The following is a 14053-nucleotide window of genomic DNA, read 5'->3' as shown; positions in this document are numbered from 1 at the left end:
ATTGGATTCCACAATTCTGGACTCTTATGTTAATGAAACCAATGATCCTGATTTGGATAAAGAGCCAACTTCTCTGATCAGAACCCATCAGATACGAATGCAACGCCTGCAGAAATGGAAACTGTACCCATAAATTATGCATTCCAAACATTAAGTAATTCTGATATAACTAATACCAATTAGATCAAAGCTGAATCTTAGAAGTTCACCGACATCGGGGTTCAGGAAATTTTCCACATGTTTTTTTTAGTGAGAACTTTATACAGAATATAGAGTTGATGAAAGGTCGAATTACCACATACGGTGGATCTGCTGACAAAACATGAAAATTTGTAATTGACCAGTATCACAACACTGCTATAATCTGCTTTCCCACCACATTTTTATAACGTGTTTCCCTGTATTTTCTTTTTAAACTGTGAGGTCAACACTGGGCAGGGAGTGTGTGGGGAAATCAAGCAGGCTAGTGATTGTAAAAAAACAATTGGACTTGTCATTTTATATTTTTGATATCAGTAATATTTTATAATGAATAAAATTTATATATTTTTATACGTTGGGAGTTTATACTTTAATATTAATTACAACTCCCACATATGGATACAAATTTCCAGTCACGTTTTAGGGCGCACGGATCAACCGATTTGAATGGTTAAAAAAATATTCGATTTCTATTGACAGGGAAAAAAGCTGATTAGTTTTTGGCAAAGGCAGGTCCAGCCGTTTCAGAGATACGAAGCGAAGTGTGCAGAAAATAGAAATCGAATTTTTGAGAGAACGGAGTATCCGATTTGAATGATCTAAAAAACATTCAAATAGTAATGATTGGGAGAAGTGTTTATTAGTTTTTGGCAAAAGCAGGCCTAGCCATTTCGAAGATGCGGAGCTAAATATGTAAAAAATGGCAGTTTTTGAGAGAACTAAGCGTTCGATTTGAATGATTCAAAAAACTTTCTGCTTGTCTTAACAAGATAATTCGGTTGATCCGTGCGCCCTAAAACGTGACTGGAAATTTGTATCCACACATACATACACACACACACACATACACACACACACACACATCCATTTTTTCTGAGGTATGCCAAAATGTTCAGAAACCTTCAAAACGTCGAGAAATGTAAAAATTTTCAATTCCGATTTTCGGCCCATTACAATAACTTACCCTACGGGAAGTTAAAAAACATTCGATTTGTATTGATAAGGAGACGTGCTGATTAGTTTTTGGCAAAGGCAGGTCTAGCCGTTCCAAAGATATGGGGCAAAAAGTGCCAAAAACGGTAACTCAGTTTTTAAGAGAACGGAGCGTCCGATTTGAATAATTCATAAAACATTTTACTTGTATTGACAAGATAAAAAACTGATTAAATTTTTGGGAAGGCAGGTCTAGCGGTTATGGACTTTCAATAAAAATAAGTTAAAAAAATGCTATTTGGCGGTCAAAAACGTTTATTGGACATATGTACATCAGAATATCAGATATTTTATAGATAATGTGTACACATTTTGTGTAATTTTGTTTGGTTTCTGTACCAAGATTTTTAATTACGGTACGGGAAGTTCCAGCAATTTGCCTTAAAGCACTATGACATGCACCCCACTAGTTCTTTTAATCATTTAATTAAAGTTAGCTAATTAGCAGCTATCCACTGTTCACGTTGATTTGGCTATAGGAAATTTATAGAATTTACACTCTATTTTTCTACTGTTGTTTTTACAGTCTACTGCATAACAACTTTAGCGTCTTATTTTTATTCGATTTATTTAAATTTGAAATAAAATAATATTATACGAGTATTTGTTCACTATTTTGGTTATAATAGCCTACCGTAGTGCTCAATATAACCACTAAGAACGCTTCAGTCAATTTTAGTTCCCCTTCTATTCATTGTAGAGCTTCGAGCAAAGAATCCAAGAAGTAATAGAAAACAAAAAGTTAGTTAGAAGATATGGGGCAAAAAGTGCCAAAAACGGTACCTCAGTTTTTAAGAGAACGGAGCGTTCGATTTTAATAATTCAAAAAACATTTTACTTGTATTAACAGGATGAAGAATTGGTCAAATTTTCATGAAGGCAGTTCTACCGGTTTCGGAGATCTTGTGAAAAAAGTAAAAAAAAATGCCATTTGGCGGTCAAAAATGATCATTAGACAAATGCACATCAAATTATCAGATATTTTATAGACATTTTAACAATAAGTATAAATTTTGTTTACATTTCTATGGGTTTCGTACCAATGGTTATCAGTTAGACGGCGGCGCGGCGCCTACGCGCTTTGATTATTCGTCTCTATGCAGTTAAAGCAGTACGATTGCTTTGAAAAAAACTTCAGAATTTCCAAAATATTTCAAAATACAATTTTTTTCAAAAAGTCTTTTTTTCAAAAAAGTAAATATTTGTCAAAAATTTATAGTTTCTCAAAAATCTATTTCAAATTTTTTTGTTTGAAATAAATAATTTTTTTTCAAAAATGTTAATCTTTAAAAAAAATCTAATTTTTCAGAGTAAATTTTTTTCAAAAATATTAATACTTAAAAAAAAAAAAATTGGTACGGAAAGTTCCAGCAATTTGCCTTAAAGCACGATGCCATGCGCCCTACTAGTTTTACTTTTATTAATATAGTTATAGTGTGATATATTAGTTGATGCAACCTTTCATTTTAAATTAGACATTTTTACCAGTGAGAGCAAATAAAACGCAACTTTATGACATTAATCATATCCGCCAAATAACTTTTTTTTTGGAAAATGCTTTAAAAAAACTACTGAATATTTTCTCAAATTTCTTTTTTCATTTGAAAGTACAATCCTTCCGGTTAATAATAAAAAAATAAATTAAAAAAATTTCATTGAAATGGCTGTCTCGGCTAGCCATGCAGTAGCCTACACGATCGGTCCGATTTTTAAGTACATTATCGATTGTGTGCAGCTGTATTTCACCAATGGCTCTACGAATATTGTCCTTTAAAGCGTCAATTGTTTCTGGCTTGTCGGCGTAACACTTATCTTTGACGGCATACCACAAATAATAGTCCAACGGTGTCAAATCACAGCTCCGAGGTGGCCAAACGAGATCAGCTCTGCGGCTGATAATGCGATCTTTAAAAACAGGACGCAAAACATCGAGTGTAGCTTCGGCTGTGTGGCACGTAGCGCCGTCTTGTTGAAACCAAATGTTGCCAATATCCTCCTCTTCAATTTTTGTGAACAAAAATTCGTTCAACATGGCCTGATAACGATTGCCATTGACAGCCACGGTCACTACTTGCTCATTTTCGAAGATTCCAATTATGCCTCTGGACCAAAATCCGCACCAAACAGTGACTCGTTTTGGGTGCATCGGCTTACCAATGTATGCGTGCGGGTTTTCTGTGCGCCAAATGCGCCAATTTTTTTTGTTTACATACCCGCCAAGATCAAAATGAGCTTCATCTGAAAAGATGTAAGTCGATCGCAAGCCCACTTAGCGAAGCGAAAACGCATTGGGTGGCCAGTTGGCTTCAACTCCTGAACCTATTGGACTTTGTATGGCGTCATGCCAAGGTCTTTATGCAAAATTCGTCTCAATGATGTCTCCGAAATGTCCAATTGCTGAGAACGACGGTGGATTGATGTTGATGGCGCTTCACGCACACTTTCTGCCACAATATTCTCGGGTGTACGCACGGTTTTTGGCTTTTCGCGCGTTGGTTTATCGATAAAGATGCCAGTTTCTTCCACTTTTTTCACAAGATAACAAACATACGGAGCTGACGGTACTTCTTTTCTTCCAAAATCCGTACGCAATTTTCGAACACATTCTGCAATATTACCATGATTTTCAAAGTAATGTCGCAATATTTCCCAGCATTGTTCAAGCGTATACACAACCATATTCGTTCAGCTGAAGGATAAAACTAATTATCTGTCAAATCAGGCATGAGCTAAGTGTTACCATTCACGAAATAAGCACTAGTTAAAGAAAAAGTTAGATGGCGGACCCTATTTTATATATTATAATCAAATTAACAGAAACAGTATATCAAATTTTAGTTTCAAGCTCTAATGAGAAGGATGAATTTGATGATTTTTTACAAGTTTGTCAATATCAGGTTCCATTTGACTCAAAAACAGTCGTAAGTCACCGCGTTTGGTAATTTGCAACTGATTTCTGTTTTTAGTAAGTAGCAATGTCACAGCGCTAAATCCACGATCACACAAATATGACGATGGTAATGCTAGTAAAATTTTTTGAAACAAGCGACCACAAGCTATGGTATAGCTGCTGAATTAACTTCTGTAGCCAAAATTGTTGATAACCATCTTTAAGTTTGGTTTTTAATTCTTCATTTGTTGTTAATTCTATAAGCTATTCGTCTAGCTGGGCTGATGTTTCTACATTTGTATTTGAAAAAAGATCTAATACCCAGCCTGGTATTTCTAAATTTAAAATACCTTGAAATCTTTCAATAAAATTGCCATGAAGGTTTTCTGAATGCTGGCAGTATACGAGCAAGTCTTCGTTGCACGATACCGATAAATTTAGAAAATTATGAAACTCCCGTTTTCTAATATTTTTCTTATGTAATAACAGTTTGGCTACAAAAGCAGCGATGATATTTTTTGTTTTTATTAAATTCAAGCCATTGAAGTTGTAGATTCATATTGCTGAGCATTGCATAAAGGTTTGTGAGATATGCTATATAATTTTTTAATGATATCAGGTTTTTACACAACTGTGTGTCCTTATTTTCTAAAAACTCTACAACAAAGTCAAACAGATTGTAAAAGCGGGTCAGACAATTTTCTTTTGCTAGCCAATTTTTTGGTAAAAAAGCTAAAAAATGATATCAAATTCATTTAAACACCATAGAAACACGACCAAACTTATAAAATACCAATTAATCGTTGGGATACAAATTCTGGTGAACTTTAAAATGTAAAGTAAATAAAATTACAAATGCTTCCGAACCCAACGTCAACAACGAACATTTTTGGCGTGGCCTTTCATCGCCCCCTTGGAGATCAATATCGCCCACCAGGGGGCGATATCGCCCACTTTGAGAAAGACTCTAGAGACATGCAGCGACACTAGCTCTCCTACTATTGAAAAATAGTAGTAAAGAGCTACACTAGCCTCCACACTATTAGGGACCCTAATGCGTGGAGGGGGTCAGGCTACCAGGTATATAACCAAAGCAGCTACCGTCCTCGATCTCTTTTCTCTTCTACTGGTCGAGCAGGCAACACCTAGATAAACTACGGAGTCCAACCAAGGAATACCAAGAATACCGGTATTCGACCAAGAAGATTTTGTAAATTATTATAATTTTGTAATAAACTTTATTTTTCATTTATAGTGTCTTGATTTTTATATGTGGGACCACTCCACATAATTGGTGACCCCGACGCTGAATTGGACCACATAATTGGTGTGAGCTGAATTACTATAGAGCACTATCCGTACAGAAGACAATAAAAAACAATGAATAAAGACATGCAGGACACTAAAGGGGAACTGGATGCAATCTCACGCACTCCGCATCTACCGCCATTTTTAAGTGAGAAACCGACATTGTGGTTCACAATTGCCGAAGCAATATTTTCTCGATGCCGCATCATCAATGACCTGGCTAAATATGAATTTGTAATAGCTCACCTAGATTGCAAATATTTACTCCAGATTGAGGACGTGATAAATTCTCCGCCTGCAGAGAATAAATACATAAAACTAAAGGAGGAATTAATCAAAAGGCTATCAATTTCCGAACGGCAAAGGATAAGGCAATTACTTTTGCAAGAAGAACTTGGTGATCGAAGTCCTTCTCAGTTCCTACGTCACCTTCGTTCATTGGTCGGAACAACTACAGTCGACAATTCACTCCTACGAGAAATCTGGATTCAACGACTACCGGTACAGACTCAACAAATATTGCAAACCCAGATCAATGCAGACCTAGAAGAACTTGCATCGCTCGCCGACAAAATATGTGAGATTGCACAACCACCAGTAGTCGCAGCAACTAGTAACAACCAACAGCAAGACATCATACAAAAACTAATTGATAAAAATGATCAACTAACACAGCGTGTGGAAGATCTTACAGAGCAATTAGCCAAGTTAACCTATCGTAGCAGACTCAACCTATCAGCACATAGAAACTGTAGCCCATTTCGACAAGACAGGTCTAACCACTTCTTCAGGCCGAGAAGTACTTCTAGATCGCGCAACCGAAAAACATTCTGTTGGTACCACGCCAAATTCGGAAAGAAGGCAAGAAAATGCGAGAGTCATTGTTCGTTCAGAGAGGAAAACTCCAACGGCAAGGAGTGATGGCGACCTATCCTTGCTCTTCATCAAGCCGTCGCCTCTTCATAAGTGATCGCAGAACTAAGGTACAGTTTTTGGTCGACACAGGTTCAGACGTTTGCGTGTATCCAAGGCGCTTAACTGCTAAACCTAATCCTCAACTAAACTATACTTTGTCTGCAGCCAATGGAACCAACATACGCACGTACGGGGATATTATTTTACAATTAGATTTTGGACTAAGAAGAAATTTTACTTGGAGATTCATCGTAGCAGACGTAACAATGCCTATACTTGGAGCAGACTTTTTGGCGTACTACAATATCATTATCGATATAAAGAATTCTCGTCTACATGACAACCTGACATCACTGTCATCTCCAGGATGTGTCACATTCTCTCGGATACAAAGTGTCAAGTCTATATTTGGAGATAGTGCTTACAATAAATTATTAGCTGATTTTCCATCCATCACCAGACCATCAGACTTGTGTCAAGAAAGCAAACACAAAACATTTCATTATATCAGAACCACTCCAGGACCTCCAGTTTCTTCTGGACCACGGCGCCTCAAGCCAGAATTACTTCGCGTAGCCAAAGAAGAATTTAAGAATATGGTAGAATTAGGCATTGCAAGACCCTCCGATAGTTCTTGGTCTTCACCTCTACATCTGGCACAGAAAAAGGATTCGACGTGGCGTCCATGCGGAGATTATCGGCTACTCAACTCACGCACAATTCCAGACAAATATCCTGTTCGTCATATTGCGGACTACGCCCATAATTTAGCAGGATGTACTATATTTTCAGTGATCGACTTAGTGAAAGCCTTTAAGCAAATTCCAGTCCATCCTGATGATATTGCAAAAACAGCAATAATAACACCATTTGGGCTGTTTGAGTTCCCGTATATGACTTTTGGACTAAGGAATGCAGCACAAACATTTCAGCGATTTATAGATGAGGTTACACAAGGTCTGGATTTTTGTTACGCATACCTAGATGATATTCTTATATCATCTACATCGCTAGAAGAACACCAAGATCACCTCCGCCAATTATTTCAACGCCTGAAAGACCACGGCGTTGTCATTAATCCAGCGAAATGCGTATTAGGTGCACCCAAAGTTACATTTCTTGGTTATGAAATTTCTAAAGATGGAACTTTGCCACCACAAGACCGTATCAACGATCTCCAAGAATATCCGCTACCGGCAACCTACTCAAAGCTGCGTCGCTTCATAGGAATGATTAATTACTATCGAAGGTTTATTCCTCACATAGCTGAATTTCTTGCTCCGCTACACAAGCTGCTCTCAGGATCTACCAAATCTGGATCACAACCAATTTCTTGGACCCCACAGCTTCAAGATAACTTCGAGACATGTAAGAAGGAATTGGCTAAAGCAACATTACTAGCACACCCAGTTCCAAATGCTCAAACAGCATTATTTAGCGATGTATCCAACCATTCTATCGGTGCAGTATTACAGCAGTACATCAATGGCACTTGGCAACCTTTGGGCTTCTTTTCAAAAAAACTATCTGAGAAACAACAACTTTGGCCAGCATATTATCGAGAACTTTTGGCTGGATACGAAGCAGTGCAACATTTTCGAAGCTTACTGGAAGGGAGACATTTCATTTGGTTTACTGACCACAAACCTTTAATTCACGCCTTTTCCCAGCGAAAGGACAAGCTGCCGCCAATACAATTAAATCAATTAAGTTTTCTGTCGCAGTTTACAACAGATGTTCGCTATGTTAGTGGACAACAAAACATTGTAGCCGACGCTTTCTCAAGAGCAGAAGCCATAACATCGCCTTTGGATCACTCCGTTATTGCTAAATCGCAAGACGAAGATGAAGAATTGGTAACGCTCTTAAAATCAGATACTGCTCTCAACCTGAAACGCATCGCTATTCCAGGAACCAAAGAACAATTATATTGCGACATATCTCAAAATCGATTACGTCCTTATGTTCCTGCTGAACATAGACGACATATTTTTAATACTCTGCACAATCTATCTCATCCAGGTATAAAAACCACAACTAAACTCATCACGGGTAGATTTGTTTGGCCTGGCATTCGCAAGGATTGTAGAACCTGGGCTCGAAGCTGCATCTCATGTCAACGCTCCAAAATTGGTCGGCATATAGTCACACCACTTGGAGAGTTCAAAGTGCCACCCGCCAGATTTCTGCATGTTCACATTGACATTGTCGGACCACTTCCACAATCAAAAGGCTTCAAATACCTATTCACCGCTATAGACCGTTACACACGCTGGCTTGAAGTTTTTCCTCTATCAGATATTACCGCAGAAAGTGTAACCTGGGCTTTCTTGTATTCTTGGATTTCACGCTTTGGTGTTCCTTCTCAAGTAACTAGCGACCAAGGACGGCAATTCTGTTCAGCTGTTTTTCAAGGAGTAACCAAACTACTAGGAATTTCCCACATTCCTACTACAGCATATCACCCGCAATCGAATGGATTGATTGAAAATGCTCACAGGCCACTGAAAACAGCCCTCATGTGCCATGCAGACCCGTCATGGATGGATTCTCTACCAATTATTTTATTAGGAATTCGAGCTTCTGTTAAAGAAGACATTAAAAGCAGCAGCGCCGAATTAGTATATGGAGAGCCGCTTCGTCTACCTGGCGAATTTTTAATCAGCACACGCAAGGAGATACCAACAAGCGATTTCTTGAGAAATCTACATCGACATTTCGAAACAATACATCCAACTCCTACATCTGCACATGGATCGAAAAAGACTTTTGTACATAAAGAACTAAGTAATGCAAAATTTGTATTCCTTAGGGAAGACGCTCTGCGACCAGCGCTTTCTTGTCCATACAGAGGTCCGTATGAAGTCATAGATCGAAACTCCAAAACATTGAAAATTAAAATTGGAGAACGCAATGTAAGAGTATCCATCGATCGTGTCAAGCCCGCTTTCACCACAGAAGACGACTAAAGTACGAGTCCAACTCCATCCAGCGCTACACAACATACCTCCAATCAATATAGAACACGGTTTGGACGGGTAGTTCGTCCTCGCATCCAATAAAATTAATACAATTTTATTGACTCGCCAGGGGGGTATTGCAGCGACACTAGCTCTCCTACTATTGAAAAATAGTAGTAAAGAGCTACACTAGCCTCCACACTATTAGGGACCCTAATGCGTGGAGGGGGTCAGGCTACCAGGTATATAACCAAAGCAGCTACCGTCCTCGATCTCTTTTCTCTTCTACTGGTCGAGCAGGCAACACCTAGATAAACTACGGAGTCCAACCAAGGAATACCAAGAATACCGGCATTCAACCAAGAAGATTTTGTAAATTATTATAATTTTGTAATAAACTTTATTTTTCATTTATAGTGTCTTAATTTTTATATGTGGGACCACCCCACAGACATATATGTATATATAGATATATATATACAAATAATTTAAATATCCCTGGTTACGAATTGAAAAATGAAGATGCACGTTACACGTTTATTGTAAGAAAATGGTACAAGTACTGGTTTTAGAAGCTCATAATAAATCACACCCTCCTGATCCCACCAAACACGGAGCATTGTTTTCTTTCCAACGCGATAGCCTCGCAGTCGATGTTGAGGGTTGACCAGGATCGACCCATGATTTTTTGCGTTTGAGATTCTCAAAATATTCGATGAAAAAAGCTCTTTTTTTTCGTGCCTTTCGAGAAGAATTTTACAAGTGGTTTTCCGGTTTTCTTGTTGTCATGTGGCACCCATTTTCCACACTTTTGAATCTTGCCCATGGCTTTTAAACGTAAGGAAATGCATGCTTGTGTCACAATTAGTTGTTCTGCAAGTTGTTTTTGAGTTTGAATGTCATCGTCATCGAGCAATGCTATCAGTTCGGCATCTTAAAACTTTTTTGGTGGTCTTCCACGTTCTTCGTTTCTCAAATCAAAATTACCACTTCTGAATCGTCAAAACCACTCTTTGCAATGTGTTTCGGACAGAGCATGATTACCGTAAGCTTCCACCAACAAATGAAACAACTTTTTTTTAAATGAAAGAACGTTCTTAAAGATCCCCGCAAAACCACATTTTCTGGCGCTGAATTCAACATTTTCAAAATGATGAAAAGCTATGTTCTGGTACGAATATTGAAACAGTCGGTATTTTTTATTATGGACAGATGTCAAAACAATAAAAAAAAACTGACAGACTACTACAGCCATCTATATATGAATTAATATGGCCATCAGTAAATGGCGGGCGGTTTGAAATTTATACACCTGATATAAGTAAAATTATCACTTGATTACTTATGATTAATTTTATAAATTTATTTTAAACTCTAGTTTATTGTTTTTTAATTTTTTTTATTATTATAAGTTTTAAGGAAATTTTTATCATAAAAACGATACTAATTTTTGCAAACTTTGAAAAATTTTTAAAATTAAACGGCAGGGCTGTAATTTTTAGTATGATTTACAAGCCTATGGTGATATCTACCGTCAAAAAAATCATAATAATCGTTGATTTTTTTTTAACTTTTTTACAAGAAAACGGCCCGACCGATCTTTACCAAAATCTAATCAGCACGATTCCCAACCAATATCTTTGGAACGGTTTTCGAATTTTCAAAATCTATTCAGAATTTCGCGCTAAAACGTGAACGAAAAATATTTCACTTTTCTGCGATTTACAAAGAAACGGCCCGGTCGAACGGCACAAAACTCACAAATGCTAGTCCTCATCAAGATACATCGACTGGCTTTTAAATTTTTGAAATCGGTCCAGCCGTGTCGAAGAAAACGTCGATTTACGGCAAAAAATCTATTCACACACACATACTTTTTCCAAATTTGGTCTCATTCGATTCAGAATGCCTTGAAACGTCGAGAAAACATGAAATTAGCGAGTCGGATTTTTTTATGGAAACATAAACTTCTCCTTCGGAAAGTTAAAAAATAACATAACACGCAAATGCATATGTGGACATACAACTATTAGATACATACAACTATTAGATACATACAACTGTTATAGAATAATAGCAAAATAATTCTGATACTATTACTTCTTATGCCGATTGTGTGTTTTGAATATTATTCACAATCAGTTGTATGGCTAATGCGATTGTTGAGTATTTTCTTTTTCATAATAAGTTTTCGATACTAATAATTCGTAAGTGAATACTTTTATCACAAAACAATAATAATTTTATATTTGTTGAGTATTTTTCTTTTTCTTATAATAATTAATAATCTGTAAATAAATACTTTTATCACAAAACAATACTAATTTTATAATTGTTGAATATTTTTCTTTTTGGTATAAATTAGCCGATACTAAATTCATAAATGAACACTTTCGTCACAAAATGATACTCTTTTATAATTGTTGAGTATTTTTCTTTTTGATATAAATTAGCCGATACCAAATTCATAAATGAATACTTTCGTCAAAAAACTATACTATTTTATAATAATTAAGTATTTTGCTTTTTTATGTAAATCGAATTTGAAGTTAGTATCGAAAAATTGTTTTAAACTTCTCAAAATATTGAAAATGATGCTGATTTAACAGCATGAAATACAGGCTATAGAGTTTATCATAATATTGTAATTCTATCTGTAGTGAGTTTTAGATCTTTCTTGCACTTATGCTCGATTTTGATGAAAAGTACTCAATATTCGATACTGAGTAGTATCGATAATTTTGTCACGATTCTTTTTTGGTATCGATATTTTGCCTCGATTCTTTTTCCAGTACTCATTATCGATACTTTGCCTCGATACTTCTAACCAGTGCTGGATTAACTAGGGCGGCACAATTTGGGGGGCGGCAAATTTTTCAGAATGTCAAAATTTTAAAACCGAAAAATTGTCACGGCAAAGTATTTTAAAGATTTATCCTAATCTGTTTTTATAAAATTCCTTGTTAATTTTCTATAAAATATAATGTTATTTGTTTTCCAATCAAACTTATTTTTCGAGGGCGCCACATTGATATTTTTATTAATGTATTATGTTTAAAATAAAAATTATCAAAATGATAAATTTTTTTTGGAGAAATATTGAAGCTTTATTCATTTTTTGTAACTTTTTTAAGGTGAATCTCACATGTAAAACTTTAAAAATTGTTTTTTTGTTTCGTATTTTATTTTCGGTATTAAATAAAACCATGGTGAATTAACATAAATTATTAATTGTTATTACGTTAATTTTCAAAATAAATTTTATAGAATGAAACTAAATCCTAAATTAAAATATCTGACAATTTGGTATGCTTATGTCCATCATATGTCGATCATTTTTGACTACCAATTGGCATTCACTTAACGGAGAAATTATAGTAAGTTATAGTAATTCGAAACAAGGAAATTGTTTCTAAGAAATCTTTACGTTACTAAATCTTCTGAACATTTTGGTATACCTTAGGAAAGATTGATATATGCATGTGTTTTTGCAGTTATAATTTTTTGTCGACGATTTCGAGACGACCCAACCGATTTGAATGATTCAATTCAATTGTTGGAAATATGTGCTGATTAGTTTTTGGTGAGACGGGTTCACCCATTTCGGAATAGGGGGCAAAATGATAAAAAAATGACAATTCATTTTTTTAGAAAGCCCTGTAATCTATCTGATTGAAAAATTTAAAACGTTATTTTATTCGCATTGACTAAATGTTTGCAATGGCAGGGTCAGCGTTTTTCGTGAACCAAAAAAGTGCCATTTGTTGATAAAAAATGATGAATGGACATATGCACATCAAATTATCAGATTTTTTTTATAAAAAAATTACTAAACAGTACAAATTTCGTTTTCGTTTTTAACTTCTCGTGTGGTAGGTTATAATAATCGCCAAAAATCGAAAATATATTTTTTTGCATATCTTTAAGTTTCAAAGATTCCTAAACATTTTAACATACCTTAGAAAAAATGAATATTCGTGTGTGCGTGTGTTTGGATGTAAATAATGAGTATATTAAAACTTCGATGTTTAAATAATATATAACTACTTATTTCAAAATTAAAATTTTTGCTTTAGACCAAAGCATAAACACTGCAATTTTCAATTGATGTTTGAATACTAATTTTTGTCCGCGATTCCGATAGCACGGATCGACCGATTTGAATGATTCAAAAAGCAATTGATCCTACTAATAAGGAGACGTGATGATTAGTTTTTGGCGAGGGCAGGTTCAGCCATTTTAAAGATACGGGTCGAAAAGTGCCAAAAATGAAAATTCGGTTTTTGAGAGAACCATGCGTCCATTTTGGATAAAACATTATATTTACAAGATGAAAAATTAAACGATTTTTGGGAAGGCAGGTTCAGCGGTTTCAAAATCTAGAAAAAAGTTAAGAAATATGCTATTTAGTAGTGAAAAATTATCATGGCACATACGCAATTTTAATAATAAGTACAGATTTTGCTAGCATTGCTTTGCAAAAAACTATATATTTTCAAAAAAGAAACAAAGTTATCGGCTCAAGTTTGCGGGTTAAAACGTGGACAAAATTTTTCACTCTTCTCATAATTACAAATAAACGGTTCAGTCGATCGTCGCACAAAGGGTTACAACGAATGGCTTTAAACTTTTAAAATGTGTCCTGTTTTTTTTTGAGAAAATATCAAAAATTGGCTCATATACATACACACAGCCATACATATGCACACACACATACTTTTTCCAGATTTGGTCTCATTCGATTCAGAATGGCTTGAAACGTCGAGAAAACATAAAATTAGCAACT

The 14053-nt window shown here is 35.5% G+C and overlaps 2 protein-coding genes across 2 annotated transcripts in view; one reads left to right on the top strand and one right to left on the bottom strand.

Annotated features, from left to right (window-relative positions):
• Positions 1–3340, bottom strand: part of LOC113371439 (beta-glucuronidase) — a gene marked incomplete at its 3' end in the record, with an annotated part of 608953 nt that extends 605613 nt beyond the window's left edge. Inside the window, 1 exon segment of the mRNA XM_026612065.1 lies at positions 2941–3340. Within this exon segment, the coding sequence (XP_026467850.1) occupies positions 2941–3340 (400 nt within the window).
• A 2124-nt stretch (positions 3341–5464) lies between these two features.
• LOC113371438 lies at positions 5465–6313 on the top strand. Its single transcript, XM_026612064.1, has one exon. The coding sequence runs from the start codon at positions 5465–5467 to the stop codon at positions 6311–6313; it is 849 nt and encodes a 282-aa protein (XP_026467849.1).
• The last annotated feature ends 7740 nt before the right edge of the window (positions 6314–14053 follow it).

Source organism: Ctenocephalides felis, unplaced genomic scaffold, assembly GCF_003426905.1.
Source record: "Ctenocephalides felis isolate EL2017-DRISC unplaced genomic scaffold, ASM342690v1 CF-g0.4_SCAFFOLD_01492, whole genome shotgun sequence".
NCBI classification, from domain to species: Eukaryota; Metazoa; Arthropoda; class Insecta; order Siphonaptera; family Pulicidae; genus Ctenocephalides; species Ctenocephalides felis.
Note: the sequence above shows the minus strand (reverse complement) of the source record. Positions and strands in the feature narration are given on the sequence as shown.